General features: G+C 39.0%; 1 protein-coding gene across 1 annotated transcript; it reads right to left on the reverse strand.

The window, feature by feature from the left end:
* Nucleotides 1–648: 648 nt before the first annotated feature.
* On the reverse strand, nucleotides 649–15,801 carry LOC107696043 (matrix metalloproteinase-19-like). The gene is made up of 9 exons (XM_016496188.1): nucleotides 15,518–15,801; nucleotides 14,619–14,710; nucleotides 14,259–14,392; nucleotides 12,095–12,304; nucleotides 11,620–11,865; nucleotides 11,401–11,529; nucleotides 11,087–11,251; nucleotides 7,826–7,953; nucleotides 649–1,034 (listed from the first exon to the last, which is right to left on the reverse strand). Exons 1-9 carry the CDS (start codon nucleotides 15,614–15,616, stop codon nucleotides 801–803), a joined length of 1,437 nt encoding a protein of 478 aa, XP_016351674.1. The 5' UTR covers nucleotides 15,617–15,801; the 3' UTR covers nucleotides 649–800.
* Nucleotides 15,802–16,520: the final 719 nt, after the last annotated feature.

A 16,520-nucleotide genomic window follows, 5' to 3' on the forward strand; every position in this document is an offset into this window, starting at 1 on the left:
CACTTCTTTTGGACATACAGTACAATTTTTAGTGAGTACAACTGATTAGCTAATTTGTTAGTTTCAATATTCATACCAATATCTATACAGCAGAATGCTTTTGAAATGCATGAGTATGCAATTATGGCATATACTCACATTTTTTGGAGTACAACAGAATTCACACACACACACACACACATATGTATATATATACCTACAATAATGATATGTACTTTAGAGGTGCCGGGATTGAATTTACTGGAAATTGCATATACATGCCATTCACCCATGCGTGTTACAGAGATAAGTAGCTTTGGCTGTGGATAGTGTGAAGCTGAGGGCAAAAAGTTACATAGTGTAGCGTAAAATGTTCACTGAGTTTAAAGGGAAACGTTGCAAATTAGTTGCACCTCATCCAGCGGACACGCTTGCTGAGTGGGTATCCAGAATCAACAATTAATTGCTCATTTAAGCGCCAGTACTTGTCACCTTTGAAGAAATACATCTTCCCATTGGTCCATGTGAAAGCTGCATCAGGATTTGATGGGATGCCAATAAACAGACGGGAAATGGGTTTGGGCAGAATTCACACACACACACACACACACACACACACATATGTATATATATACCTACAATAATGATATGTATTTTAGAGGTGCCGGGATTGAATTTACTGGAAATTGCATATACATGCCATTCACCCATGCGTGTTACAGAGATAAGTAGCTTTGGCTGTGGATAGTGTGAAGCTGAGGGCAAAAAGTTACATAGTGTAGCGTAAAATGTTCACTGAGTTTAAAGGGAAACGTTGCAAATTAGTTGCACCTCATCCAGCGGACACGCTTGCTGAGTGGGTATCCAGAATCAACAATTAATTGCTCATTTAAGCGCCAGTACTTGTCACCTTTGAAGAAATACATCTTCCCATTGGTCCATGTGAAAGCTGCATCAGGATTTGATGGGATGCCAATAAACAGACGGGAAATGGGTTTGGGATAAATGCTGAGGTCATTATAAACCATTTCATCCCACTGCCAATAGCCTGAGCCCTGAAAAAAATTAAATCAATGATTTAAAGTGGTCATGAATTAGAAAATAAAACTTTCCTTGATCTTTTGATCAAGGAAAGTTTGATCAAAAGTTTTATCAAGTTCATTGTACTATAAAAATACACTGTAGGTTTTAGAAAATCAACACTTTCTTGTTAATCCAAAACAGCTTTTATTGAAACCAAGCTACCAAAATGACTCATTTTGGACTTCCTTGTCTTTATGATGAGCACATCAGCGCAAGACTTCCTGCACAAAACCTACTTCTTCATCATCATCCCTTTGGCCCGCCCACTGGCGCATGTTAGTTAGGAGATAAGAAGAAAAGAAAAGGAAGAGATACTAAAACAGGATCACTTGGAATAAAAATAAATGTAGATACCTGCTAAGTATGTTGTGCAGTTCTTATTGCGCAGAATATTGTCTCTGCAAACATTATGAAGGATTCTGGAGAGTGAAAAGTGTTTATTCAAAGTGCCTGATCGAGTCATTAGGGCATAATTTTTTTGTTCAGGACATTTTATTGTGGATTCTTATGTAAACTAGTCACAAATGGAAACAAGCTCCAAATGAACACACTTTTACTGAAAAATTAAAAAAAAGGTCAAAATACTTGACCAACTTGTTAATGTTCATTCTAAAGCCTGATCTGTGATAAATTAATAATATAAGGACTCTGTTTTGTGTAATTTGTGTAACTTCACATTGTTCCGCTTCATTAAAAACTATATATTTTTAATTAAATTAAAATTATATAATGACTGTCAATCAATTCACTTCAGTTTAAAGGGGTCACGAAATGGAGAATCAAAATATTCTTTATATTTATGCATGTAAGAGGTTTCTCTAAAATAAAAACATACAGCAAGTTTTAAAACTCAGAACTATCCCCCCAGTTTTAAAATATGAATTATTATTTTCTACCCTTCTGAAATGCCCAGATTTAAAATTGGGAGAACTGTGACATCACAATTCTCATCGACACGCCCTTTAAAATACGTCACTGTCATGTAATCAAGGAGGTATGTTCTCAACAACTCATGTCTTTCCATCAATCACAATACTGCTGTTAGGTAAATAAAGACCTTTTTGGTGCAAAACTTTATAAACTAACCTTGAGAATGTAATCATAATATAAAAAACTGAAATTCCATTTCATGACCATCATAACCTGTGATCTGTGTAAGGGCTCATGTACAGATGTTCTTTTCTCGCAAATTTGGTTTTGTGGTTTGGTTTGCTATTTATGCATTAGTGAATCAAACCAGTGATTAAACCATCAACTTCACGCTGTTAGTAGCATCTGTTATCTATACTGTGGTAATTTTATATACAGAAACCAAGCTCATACATAAAGAGCATTCTCTTTATAATCGATAAAGCAGTCAGTTCAAGATCAGCGAGAGTCTATCAGTCACTTGATTTCTGCATTTTCATCAAAACTCATAATATTATTAAACTATTACAATAAATTACACAGTTTACACTGCCTTTGACAAAGAGACTCTCATTTACATTGTGTTTTCACTGTGTTAGTTATGATGAAAGTTTTTGTGAGACAGCAGAAATCACATTGCAATAAGGAAATTACTGCATCATGTACATGACTGCATTCGGCTACAGTGCAGTGCTACAACCTTTGAGCAACGGGAGTAGTTCTAAATCTAATGCTACAATCAACACTTCACCATTAGTATTAACTAATCAGTGGACGTTCTAATAAAAATGCAGTAAGTTTTCGAGAGCAATCCACATGTGATGCTTATTTCATATCCATTGATGTTAGCCAGTCATAGCAGTGGGTGTTTACAGTAAAGTCTCACAGCATACACACCAGGAAACATTATAATTGAAAAAAAAAAAGCATTTCATGACCCCTTTAATACAGTGGTTCTCAACTTCTGTCCTGGTGGCCCAAAGCAACCATGCATTTTGTATGTCTCCCTTATCTGACAAATCAAAGCTGTGTCTGAAATCTCTTTCTATATAGTGCATTACTGTATATCAAATGTTGGGCATTTTGTAGTTGATCAAAATCTGATTAAGGATTTAGAGCGTACATCTGATGTACAATCGCCAAAGAACTATTTACGATAATTCAGTGGTTCTCAATTTTGGTCCTGGTACCCCACTGCTCTGCATATTTTGTATGTCTCTCTTACCTAGCACAGCTGATTCAGATCATCAGTTTATTAGGATAGAGTTCCATGAACTAGCTGAGGGTACATTTAAACATCATTTTCAACTACACATACCATGAAAAATTTGTATGCATTTTGGCTGTTCATTTACATGACAGTGGTGTTTTGGGGGCCTGAAAACTTTAGAAAACTGGTTTCAAAGTGCAAGATTTTGAAAACAGTACCATTATCATCTCCATGTAAACTACAGAAATGCAAATTTGTGAAAACGGTGATGTCATGCTCAGACATATTATGCATCAGTTTATAACCATAAATGTGCAGGTGCGTAGTGTTTCACTGATGTTTTACTCCTTTAATCCTGAAACATCTTGAGGTGGTGGAGCAGCGGCAGGGACGTCTCTCTACTGTGCCCTGCAAAAAGGCCCTAAGATCAATTTTTGCCCACATCTTGTCTTTCATCTGGAGCTAGAGCCAAAAGCTCCCCTGTTCTGCCTCCTCTGCCAGATCTTTGAGGGCCTTCTTCAGTTTGGACAAGGCATTTCATGAAACAGGATGGATGCTCCAGTGAAGTCCCTGCACCAAACTTCTTCCGGAAATGTTAATGCCATCTACCCAGCTTGTGAGCATGCAGCTGATAGTGCTACATACCTTTCATATTCCTCTCAAAGGCAGCCTCCATTCCTTACTCCCATAGCACAGTCAGTTCTGCTAAGATGACGAGCATAGTAGAAGTGGACCAGAGCACAATGTCTGGCCGAAGGGAGGTTATGGTGATCTCATGAGGGAACATCAGCTGGCATTCAAGGTCAACACTCATGCTCCACTTACCTCGGGGTGAGAGGAGGGACCATGACCTTGTTTTGCTACTGTGGGCCATACCTCCTTGCCTGACAAACTGGACCAGCTGCTGTGGTGTTGCCAGACTAGCCCTGTTTGCCTCCAGTCTGCGTACCTCCAAGATTTTGGCCAGCTTGCACAAAAAAAAAGCTGGTTTTGGTGCCATTGGCCTTGAGTCAATGATGCTTTGCAGGCAGATAATATGTGCTGCAAACTTGGGTTCTTGGAGTTACAAATTTGGCTGGACTCCTCCAAACCATACCACAAATGTTTGTCCTGTCTACGACTGCCGCCCAGGTTGTCCAACTGCCCTGGCATTCCTGACTCACTGCTTTGATCTTGTAGGTCTCCTCCATCTTAAAGACTTCTGAAATCACCAAGTTTCACCTTTTTTGTGTATTTGGAGCACAGCCGATCCCCACCCAAGGCTGGCCCTGCCTGTCTGCAGCCACCCAACGATCTCCTGAGGTTTTAGCTGGTTGATGGCCTGATCTACTACCTATTCCACTTTTGTCCAGAGCAGACGTGAACCTTGAAGTTAGAGTCTCTTAAGAGAACCTTGAGTCTCTTAGCTTAAACAAGTGCCTTACCTTCTCCTGCTTGTAGCCCAGGCAGATGGATTTCAGGGGCAGCTGTAAACAGCGTTGGGAAGGCCATTTACTGATGTAGCTGTTGGCTTTGCAGTCCATCTTCTCAACTGCTGTCAAGGTGATATCACAATTTCAAGGGCGAACTGGTAACACCAAACCTTAAACTTTCCTGGGAGAAAGCTTTGGTCGATTTTGCTCAACTCACCTGTCAGATGAGACATCACAGAGATGGCCATGTGCTTGTCAGATAGCTCAGCAGTATAGAACTTCCCAAGACTTTATACAGGTTGTTCTGCCAACAGTGGGATTCTCTGACCATTGACTGAGAAGATGTTGTCATTTCTCACTCCTTTCCGGATTGATAGGCTGCGAGACTTGGCAGGTTTTATCTTCATCCTCATCGAGCCTCCACAGTAGCCTGTTGTTTCATGCTGCCTATAAAAAAGTGTGCTGACTACATCCATGTAGCTCTGTATGGCTGGAAGCCGCTGGCCTGACTGCAATATAACTCTGCAAACCATCTGTCTTCCTCCTATTAGGATGATCTCAAAGGCTAGAGTGAAAAGGATGGGAGAGCTCAAACAACCCATCGCTATGCCTTTTTGTAGCTGATGCCAACGAGGTATCCTGGGTTGTGTAGCAGACATAAAAGTTGTTGAAGTAGTTTGCTACTAAATTCTGGATACTTGACGGTATGTGGAAGAAGTTCAGCGTGAAGAAAATTAGATGGTGGGGAACAGACTCGTAGGCATTTGCAAGATCCAGCCAAATTATGTGGAGGTCTGATTTGTTGCGTTTGGCTGTCTGTATTTGTTTCCAGATCATGGCAGAGTGTTCCACACCGCAAGAAAACCCAGTCACGCCTGCCTTTTGACAGCTGCTATCAGTGTAGTTGTTAACTAAGACGTAGGTGGTGATGCATTTTGCCACCATAGAGAAGAAGTTCTTCCCTTCAACATTTATGATGCATCTGAATTGGCTGATGCTGCAGGAGTCTTTTTCCTTTGGAATAAAGGTGGTGACGCAATGCTTCATGTGGGTGGGATGGATTGGGTTTTCCAGGAGCCTGGGGAAGTTCTTGAAAACCCTGTAGGGTTTGCCATTTTGCCCAGGTGCTGATGCAGCTCTATAGTTCTTTGCAGTATTCTTCCAACTCCAGCTCAGTTGCCTGCAGTGTCCCAGACCTTTTTTCCTCCAGCAATCCAAGAACACACTTAAAGGGATCCTGGAGGAAGCTAGCACTTGCTTTCTTCCTCTGCTGTATGCATTTCCTGATTCGTTCTGCTTGTCTCAGGTGTTTGAGACGTGTATTTATCTGGTTCCACAGGCTTCTGTGTGTGCTTGACTGGTGATTATCTTGAAGGGTTCCTACTTGATGTTTTGTGGGGATGCTCTTGCTGTGGGCTGACTTGCTGCTGGTGCAGATTCTGATGGGAAGACTACTGACCTTCCTCCTCCTGTCCTGCTGCAGAGATGGGGACAGTAGCACTGTGGTGCTCAACTTGGCTATGATTCCCCCTTGTCTGAACTGCCTGTCGCAGTGCAAGCATGCATTTGGTTACCACCACACTTTGTCTTCCCTTGGTGGATTCGAAGACCCAGATAGTTTGCAACTATAGACCACCCACAGCTGTGTTCTTTTAGGATCCTTTTAATTAGACTCAGAATTAAAAGTAACATTCTACTGTTGAATGGTGTTGTAATATAAACTACAGCAGTGCTCAGTGCATTAAACCATTAACCAGATTAACAAATCAATCAATAAATTCTCGTGCTGCCAAAAATTACTAATACATCATTCAAATTTGACAAATAATACATTTTCTTGTTCCTAATAATCAACATTATGCATGTAAAACTGTAATATGAACTGCAGCAGTGCTAAACTGCTCACTGCATCATATAATTAACAACACAAATTATCAATGTATAAATCAAACTCACTAAGACTGCCGACAGTTTCTTTTCCACACATCATTTTATTATATTGATGTATGTGATTACAGTAAAATCTTATAAAACAGTGAAATCACTCTGAACTCTGTCCTGTCATGCTTGAACTTGAGACAGTAACATATGAGCACCACTGACATAGTCTTCACTCCTATTGGTTGTTGCTCACAAAAATTGTGGCTCAGTTGCATAAACTTTGTCGTGTGACTCGTATCCCATGACATGCCTACATTCTGTTGCCTACTGTTGCTTGTGTCACTGGAAGTCACCAGCTCTCCAATGAAAATGAATGGGATCATGTTGCTTTGTTGCAGTGTGTCGCTGGCAGTGTGAACGGGGGTTTAGTGTGTCAGATAAGAGATGTATACAAAATGTGCAAAGCGGTAGGGTAACAGGACCGGGATTGAGAACCACTACCATAATTTATGAGCTAGAAAGAGAGATTGTGAGTGAGAGCGAGTTTGAATGAGAGATGCAGTTTTTAGCTTTGCTAAAATTAATTCTCAGTGGCTCTAGATTTTGTTTTGTTTTTATTTATTTGTTTTTATTTTTATTTTTTTAACAAATCATTACTTGGTTAAAAACATCCTAAAATATAATTATAAAGGTAAATTTTAAAACAAAATAAATGAAATTCTATGAAAAGTTTATTTTTAGGCATCAGCCAAAATTCCAAGCATTTTCTAATTCACTGAATTTACTTTTGTTTTGTTTTTTACTCCCAATACTTGTATGCAGAACAAATTTTAATTTGGTATATGATTTAAAAATATTTGCCAATCATCTGTAGGTAATTTAGTCATTCTATTAACAGTCATCTGAGGGTGCTGTGGGCACATTGTTATATCTGAGCGCATATACATCTGAATGAAAATACAGCTCCAGCTCTTTAACACATTTGCTCACTTCATTTACTTCAACATAGGGATTAGTGAAGGAGTACACAGTATAAGGAGTAGTGAAGTAGTACACGTTTTCTGACACAGTATAAGTTTGGTTCATGCAGCTCTTTAGTAAGAAGCTGATGATTTTAATCAGATGTGTAAATAAGAGAGGCAAAAGTTGTGTAGTGCTGTGGGTCCCCACAACTGTAGCTGAGAACCACTTACTTAACTAGAAAATGGTAAATATGTATCAACAGAAATGTTTGTTTATATAGACAGAACTTTCTACAGACATGAGGGCTCAAGAATTTTTCATGATTTTTTTCTTGATTTTATTTCTCTTAAGCATATGTTGCGTACAGTAATATTAAATCTCACTATACCTTAAAGAAGAAAATGTTCTTGTTCTTCTCATAATACAAAGCAGCGTCAGTATTGGCAGGGATTCTTTTTAGTGGTTTGGGATATCGATAGTCAAGGCGGTAATTTGTAAACCTCCAGACTTTTTCACCTGAGAAAGAGGAGCAGGTGGGTAGAAGAGAAGAGATTTTTTTAGATTTCAGTTAAGTACATTTGTAAATCTGCATTTTTCCATCTTAAAAATATCTCCAAATGACGACATATGCTCAGTATCCAATGCATAAAACTTAACCTCCCATAACATCCGATGTACTTGTTAAGAATGGCACCTGCACTTATATTACTCTCTGTTTCATCCTTATCCCGAGGATACCATAGCCAGCCAGATCGGGTCCATATCAGTATCCAGACCATATGGTGGACCTGCACCCAGAAACAGCCTCAACACAGCCCTTCGCGGTCAGTGGAGACCTCACAAACAAGCCCTTGGCACAGATCCATACCAAGAACCATGCCAGGTCCAGCTGGGACCGTTTTTTCCAGAAGGATGTTCATTTCGCTTAAGGCCACTGATAAGCCAGTCATTGACTACTGGCTAAAGTGGCAGCTCTACCTTCATATTTCAATGTGTTTAACAGACTACAACTCATATTACCATGTTTGTTTGCTTATGCCAAAGGAGAACTAATCCCCCAACTGAGCCTGGTTTCTCCCAAGGTTTCTTTCTCCATTCTGTTACACAATGGAGTTTGGGTTCCTTGCCACTGTTGCCTTCTGGTTTCCTTAGTTGGGGTCTGAAAGTCACATTAGATTAGAAAATCTATCAATATGACCACACTGACACCATTGGATAGGAACAATAACTTGGAATTGAATCAAACTTAACTATTGTCGTCTGTGGAGCTGCAATGCAGCTGAATCACATCTTGCAACATTGAATCAACTGAATCAACAGTAAGCTAACTACAGCTGACTAATGACATTGCTGCCTTTTGTAGAACCGAACTGGGGTGCGTTTCCCATACAACGAGGTAACTCACTGATTAACCACCATAGTACGATGCATTGTTGTGGAAACTAACTAGCCAATCACGACTGTTTCCCGAACACGGTCGCATATCCGTCGTTTGAACCACATTAGTTCAACAATTTAGCGCCGTTTTTAATGACATCACACATGTGGTGGAGTAATAACTTCTGCTAATTAATTATTTTTAGATTTCTGAGATGCTGCTGTATTGAACATGGCACCTGATGACTAATTTACTATGTATTGTTGCCTGTCATTTTGCTTTATTTGATGTTTGATTCATCGTGGGTTTCCTCTTACGCCATACTCTGGGGTTCCCTTAGGCATTTATGCACATGCGCACTCTTCAAAAACGGCGCTTATTGAGGACGCGCAAAAATACATAGATTAAAATGTATAATGTATAAAAAATATATTTAAATTGAATGGAAGATATAGACTGTACTGCATGTTAGCTTGCTTATTGTGCCCAAAAGCATAATTTATTTAAGTCCATATGTCTTACTAACAAGAAACTATGCTTCTAACCACAGGTCGAGAGCTGTAGTTCCTAACACGTAAGTTTGTGACGCTGTTTGCGAATGTTCGTTTGAACTATGGTTTCGGAAAACACCGAATCGTTGAACTATGTTGGTAACGACGGAACTTGCGAACATAGTTGGCTAACAATGCTTTTGGGAAACGCACCCCTGAGCTATGAGTGTGATGAAATTCACACTGTTATTGATTTTAACTGAACACACACTAGAGGGATCCCAGCTACCCTTCCAAGTCATCATGACCAATGCAATCTGGAGTAACTCCACTCTACCAAGTGTCTACATTCCCACCAGGAACGGAGGGCACTCTTTTTCACTTGATTTCACTACACTGTGACATGTAGACATAGTTTCCAAAAACACCAAAGCTGATGCCCTCTTCCAACTGCATGCTGCTAATCTTCCCAAAGTTGACCTCATCATATTCATTCTCCCATCCTCCATTTTCAACAGCCCCATCCAATGGGATATTGACCTCATGATTCCACTCTTCCTGCTTGTCCTTTGGGCCGCACTTATATCCCTGAATCCATTTGGAGCTGGTTAGGAGAAACTACTGCTGGCAAAATCTGACTGCTGAAGTGAACATGTGAACATGTGTGGCATCCAAAGATTCTCCCATCTTGAAAATTCCAGTCTCTCCTTGTCCCACATTGGCATGGACTTTGTAACCAATCTCCGCTCGATCTAAACCACAACACCTGCATTCTGGTGGCAGTGGATGAGATTTATATGGCCTGCCATTTGATTCACCTCAAGAGGCTTCCCACGGGACTGGAGATGGCAGAGGCCCTGTTCTATCATCTGTTCAGCACCTCTGGCCTGCCAGAAGACAATGTGACAAATCACAGTTTATTTCTTGAGTCGTGTGCTCCTTCTTCCCCCTCCTGGGGATTTCCATCAGCCTCTCCTCTGGTTATTATCCCCAGACCAATGAACAAACAGAGCACACAGAGCACACAATCCAAGAAATCTCCAGCTTCTTGAGAACCTACTGTCACAGAAGTGAGAGTGAGATCCATGCAGATGCCTGGCATTCAGAAACCCCTCAATACCATCCAGGAGGTCAGGTCTTCCCCCGCAGTACACGATCAATCCCACATTTCATGTCTTATGACTTAAGCCATTCACTCCTCCTTCGGTTTCCCCAGGGACTGGTGAAGAAAATGCCCCTCCTCCTCCAATGTTGCTTTTAGAGGATGGTCTGGCATGCACTGTTTGGTCCTTTCTGGACTCTAGCCATCGCCAAGGGCATCTCCAGTATCTTGTGAAGGGGAAAAGTGAAGGGAGTCTATGCTTATATTAGTGTCTTTCTGTTTCACTGTCTCATCACCAGGTTACCAGAGTGAGCCTGATCCAGTCTGTTCCCAGGCCACATGTTTGACTTAGTACCAGCTCTGACCACAACATAGCCCTTTTCAACTTTATCATAGATTACAACAAACTGACTTCTACTGCCTGTCAAACATGCTTTTTTATCTAATAGTATTTAATCATCAAAAATACCATCAATATCAATGTATTGATTGCACCGTAGCTTGGAATCAACTATCAGTATTTTGATAGTCCACACCCCCTGCTACATCCTAGTCGACTCTCTCTCAAGTTTTAAACTTTTGTGAGTAAACAGCTTCTCTTGTATTACATTAATTATTGGCTAAAATGCAGTTTAAAATGCATAAAAACACTTTTATGTGCAGAGAACAATAATCTACCTTTAAAGAAGTATGTCTTGTTGGTTCTTGGGGAATATACAGCTGCATTCAGGTTTCCTGGTAGCCCCTTCCATAGCAAACTTATTTTTACTGGAGACTTATGGCCCATATCTGTAATTGTCCACACATAATCCCCACTAAAAGCATACGTCTTACGTGATGGACCTAACACAAAATTAAATAAATAAATAAATAACATTTTATAATATTTTCTAGAACATGTTACATGATATTATTAGTCACTGAACAAGCAAATCTACTGTATTTGTTTAAATTGAATGAGTCATGTGCACTGCTATACATGGTTTTCTCACCCAGCATTATAGCATCAAGTTTAGCAGTGCATGGATCTAGCATATCACCCCTGGGGAATGGGGCCATGGTAGTGGGATATGTCATGGCATAGATATCATCAGCAGTGGTTGTACTAGAGATCCTTTTACCTGAATTCATAAGAGTAATTAACATAGGCAGTTATTTACAAATATTAAAATATATGGCAAATATTCAGTTATTTGTTTGGATTATCTTACCATATATGGCTTGGATTCCTCTGATATCATCAATGTGCAGTCTAAAATTGGCTTGGTAACCAGTGTAGTGTGCTGCCATAAGAGCACTGCTGTACTGAGAATGCCCCAAGCCAAGAGCATGCCCGATCTCATGACCCGCAACAATACGCAGATTGGAACCATAATACTTCCCTTCGGTCCAGAATTCATCTTCATCAAAGTGAACTATTCCTGATGGAGGGGCTTCAGCGTGTGCAAGAACATGGCCTAAGAAAATATTATTGTTCTGCATTGTAAAGCAACAGTACATAAAGCTGGTGTGTCCCTGAGTTTACAGTTTGCCAGGTCTTGGTTTACGAGAATAATAACGTACCATATAACATTCGATCTTATTAATGTGTAAAATGACAGGAGTAAAATAAATACATGCGTTCTGTATTGTATAACTTTTAATATTATAATAAATAATATAATTAATTTGGAGAGATTTACTTACCAGGACCATCAAAAGGTGAAGGACAGCCATCTCTCTTGTGAAATGAGATTTGAATATCAGCAGGTCCATAGTTAATCTCTTTAAAGCTGAGTGGGGTGACATCACTCCAGTATTTAAATGCTGAGCGTATGGCTGTCTGTGTTGCAGTTTTCCCCATGTCTGGTGTGTAGTTGTAAATGTAATATGTTAAGTTTTTCTTTCGCCAAAATCCTACGAAATAAGAAAGACAAACTAAAAATCCAAACAGCTGTTTTCTCCATATAAAGAGCAAACTTATTTACTTGGTTACTTGTTTATGTCCAATGTGTGTACCTCACACATATTGACAATTATGGTTCTTATCTTATACCAGTTTGTCATAGCTAATTGAAAGAAAATGAAAGTAAGTATTCTGGATGTACAGTCAAGAACTTGTAAATATTATTTTTTTTTTTTTGAGCTAATACAGAGAAGGTCATAGCCCATAACAGTTCTTTAAGGGTTAAAACTCAACATGCATTTGAATTAAACTGCTTTTCACAGTATTTTAAATACATTTTAGTGAGACTTTCTATGAAACCTGTATTTATAATAAATCATAAGGGTATTCTTAAGGCATTATAATGCACACATAATTCCTTTCATCAAATAATTGTAACAACAGCTACATTTTATAATGTATTAATGAACTAACTGTTGTATATAAGTGAAAGTGACGTGTAGCCAAGTATGGTGTCCCATTTGTGCTCTGCATTTAACCCTTCCAAGTGCACACACACAGCAGTGAGTAGTGAACACACACACATACACCGTGAACACACAGTGGGCAGCCATTTTTGCTGCGGCACCCGGGGAGCAGTTGGGGGTTCAGAGCCTTGCTCAAGAGACTTGCCTCAGTTGTGGCATTGAGGGTGGAAGAGAACGCAGTACCCACCTACAATACCTGCTGGTACGGAGACTCGAATCCGCGACCTTTGGGTTACAAGTTCGACTCTCTAACCATTAGGCCATGACTGCCCCGCAATATATAATATATTATATACAACAGTTAGTTCAGGTCCTCAAATCTGACTAGCTGAGAGGCCTTCCAGGAGTGCTGATATTTCATTAGTATCAGTAGTTGGACTATTCACAGTTTGTATTACTCCGCTTCCAGAGAGGCAGCATTTCTCCCAGTGAGGAGAAAATCCACTATAATTTTCAAAATACTGTTGTTGTGTTAAACTATCAATGGCAGATTTGAATCCTTGGTTTTTAAATAAAGTATTTTCACACACAAGAGAGTTTTTTGAGATACTTCTTGGTTTTTCCTTATTGTATAAAAGCAATATCAAATTATATAAAAACTGAATCAGAGCTGTGCTGGTATAGAGTTATATCACACTCCTGTGATATTGATAATTTATCAGCATGATCTTTTGCAATAACGACATTCAAGATTTACACATTTCAATGTCAAATTTCTATCAAACTAAAGTGGGGTTTGTGGCAGTGGGGGACAGAGGTTGGGGGGCTTTATGCCCTTTTTCTTAGTTTGGGTCACACTCAATGCCTGTGAACGGCCTGGATTTCAATGTTAGCTTTTTCAAGTTCACTGGCAACCTTTTTACATAAGAAACAATGGTTTTGTTGATATTCCAATAAATACAGTAAATGTGTCACATAGCCCATTCATGATACTATAGTGTTGTTCAAAATAAGACTTTCTTCTAAAAAAGAAGATTTTACTTTATCTATTCTGTTTTGGTTTTTGTTCCTGTGTTCAATTCCTGTTTCCTCAGTTTCTTCCATAGTTACTCACCGTTTACGCTCACCTGTCCGTTGTTTATTTCTTCACCTTCTCTGTGTATTTAAGCCTGTGTTTTCAGTTCACTTATGTTGGTCCTTGTCTATGCATTGTGGATTATAGCTGTTTCAGTTTGTGTTTGTCGTTCAGTGTATTTTTGGCAATGATTCTAAATTTTATTTTTTATTTTTTTGCTGCAAATAGATCCTCAGCTCTCTCCTTAGCTTGCCATGACAATACTACATATTATTAGGTTTTTCTTTTTTATAAGGCATTGCACATGAATGGCAATACATTAAGAACAATCTTCATTATAATAGACATCAGAGAAAATGTTACCAAATCTGTTTGAGAAGGTTGACTGTATTATTATTAAACAATCAGGAAGTAGATGCTCACCACCAAATCGCCTGTATTTTAAAGACTTTTGGTTGAAGGGGTCCTCAACACCACACCGCGGCTGCCTCATTTTAAGAAGAGTAGCTCTGTCAAGATTTCCAGTGACTGGCAGCCCTGACACCCTCTGAAAGAGACTTTTACGAATATGACAGTTCAGAAGCTCACAATAGTAGAAACAACAGAGTTTACAATGTATATTCCTCAAGAACTTTGATTAAAAGTCACAAAAATATTAACTTAAGAAACTGTAGCATTATCAAGTATTAATATGGGGGGAAGATGATGCAGGAGCCAATGTGTTATTAAAGGAAATAAACAGAAATGTCTATACATAGACTACATTCACTGTGACTGTTTTACCTGAGAGCCACTTTCATAGCCCGCTCACTGGAATCTCTTTGAGCTTCTGGGTTCAGTGGAGTATTTAGATATCCAAACCGCCTCAGGTACATCTATTAAATGTGAAGTGGGTATACATACAGTGTAATTAATTATCCCAATAATCCTGTTGTTAAATATTAAATTCTAAAATGTAAAAAAAAATGACATGACAAATGCAATATCAGTGTTATGATAACTACCTAAAGGTTGAGTCAAAAGTCCAATTAAAGAAATATTTGTTTTCTTTAGGCTTTTTTTCTTTTACATTTTCCTCCTGAATTCTGCCCTCCAAACTAAACTTCCAATATTATATTTTTGTAATAGTAGTTGGTTAAGCAAGTTTCCAAAAAGTTTTCCAAAAATATAACGAATTAAGTTAATTAAGACATGTCTATTATAAAATGATCATCATATATTGTGCAATGCAATGTAATTCATACATAATCAACAAAGCATTGTATGCATTACATTTTTAATGTATTAATAAATAGGACTAATACATTCATAGAACAAAAACTCCGACGCTTGACCCTTATTATTATAAAATATATATATAAGGCACTGACCAGTAACCACAGCATGTCGACATAATTCTGATGTTTGCTCCAAGATCGCTGGTCAGACTAACATAACATTATTATGACTGTCTCGATATTCTTTTAACTTCCCGTAATCTTAAAATTAATTCAGAATTCTTGGGTTTGGTATTCTTGAGCCTATTATTTTTAGCGTTGTCTTCTGGCTGTTTGATGGATCGGGCTTCATGTAACCTAACATTAAAACTCTCAGGTTAGTTTATTGATACTTTTAAGTATTTCATGGCAAAACCTAAAAAGTAACATAAAAAGTACGTTTACAGTAAATCACGTTTTTGTTACCTGTGCCTCTGTGAACTCTCGTCTTCTGCTCGTCTCAGCAGATGACCACACACGCAAAACAGCAGTCAGAAATATTGTATATTGCATCCATTGAGCCATAATCCCAGTCTGCACAGAGCTTCAGTGGGTTGATGTCTAAAGAAGAAATAGATGAATGAACGTGAGTAAAGAGCGCAGTGGTGTCTTTTGGTTTTAAATCGAGCGCAGAGAGCGAGTCAAAAGAGATGATGCATTTCCTCCTGCACGTCACAAGAAAGAGGCGCTGATCCAAGAAAGTAACAAGCACACGCCACCTTTAGACACTGCTTCTCTTCTTTATACTTATTTTAGGCGTTCGGTGTTATTTTAATGACAAATGTCGAAAGCGCATTATTGTAACGCGATTGGCATCCATGTAATGCGCGAGCAAGAAGCTCTCCACTCCTAGCCGGATTTCCTTCGCTCTCGCACAAAACTGGACGTGCGCTCTCAAATATGTTCGCTTTGTGAATTGGAGCTGCTCCCTCAGGCGTGAACGCTCAAACTTTGTCCTCGCATCAATTAACCAATCAACCAATAGTTATTTCTTTAATTTAAAGGGGTCATATGATGCAATTTCTATTTGTCCTTTTCTTTAGTGTGTTATGTAGCTATTTGTGCATGCATAATATCTACAGAGTTACAAAGCTCAAAGTCTCCCACAAAATGATTTATTCTATCTAAAAGAGATGGCTTATCCAGACCAAGCTAAAACGCCTCTTTCAAACATGCCCCCACATCTCAACGTCACGATGTGGAAATATTTGCATAATGCCGCCCAAATGCTCATGCAAAGAAAGAAGGCGTGGTTTCAGGAACCGCAATAGTGTTGATGCAGCCATGTCAGGGAGACGCTGTGTGTTTCTGTGCAAAAGCAAAAGCACTTTATTTGGCCTTCCGAAAGTAGATGCAATGAGAAATCATTGGTTAAGATTTATTTACAACAGAACAGCACAACCCAGATGTTTGAATTTGTGCAACGCAA

The sequence above is a fragment of the Sinocyclocheilus anshuiensis genome, unplaced genomic scaffold (assembly GCF_001515605.1).
Source record: "Sinocyclocheilus anshuiensis isolate Anshui unplaced genomic scaffold, SAMN03320099.WGS_v1.1 scaffold746, whole genome shotgun sequence".
NCBI lineage: Eukaryota > Metazoa > Chordata > Actinopteri > Cypriniformes > Cyprinidae > Sinocyclocheilus > Sinocyclocheilus anshuiensis.

Coding starts and splice junctions, on each gene's coding strand:
- LOC107696043 (XM_016496188.1), bottom strand. CDS start 15,616: ATGGCTCAATGGATGCAATATACAATATTTCTGACTGCTGTTTTGCGT. Junction 11,252..11,400: donor ACTTGATGCTATAATGCTGG/GTGAGAAAACCA, acceptor ATTTTGTGTTAG/GTCCATCACGTAAGACGTAT. Junction 7,954..11,086: donor CAAGACATACTTCTTTAAAG/GTAGATTATTGT, acceptor CCTCTTTCTCAG/GTGAAAAAGTCTGGAGGTTT.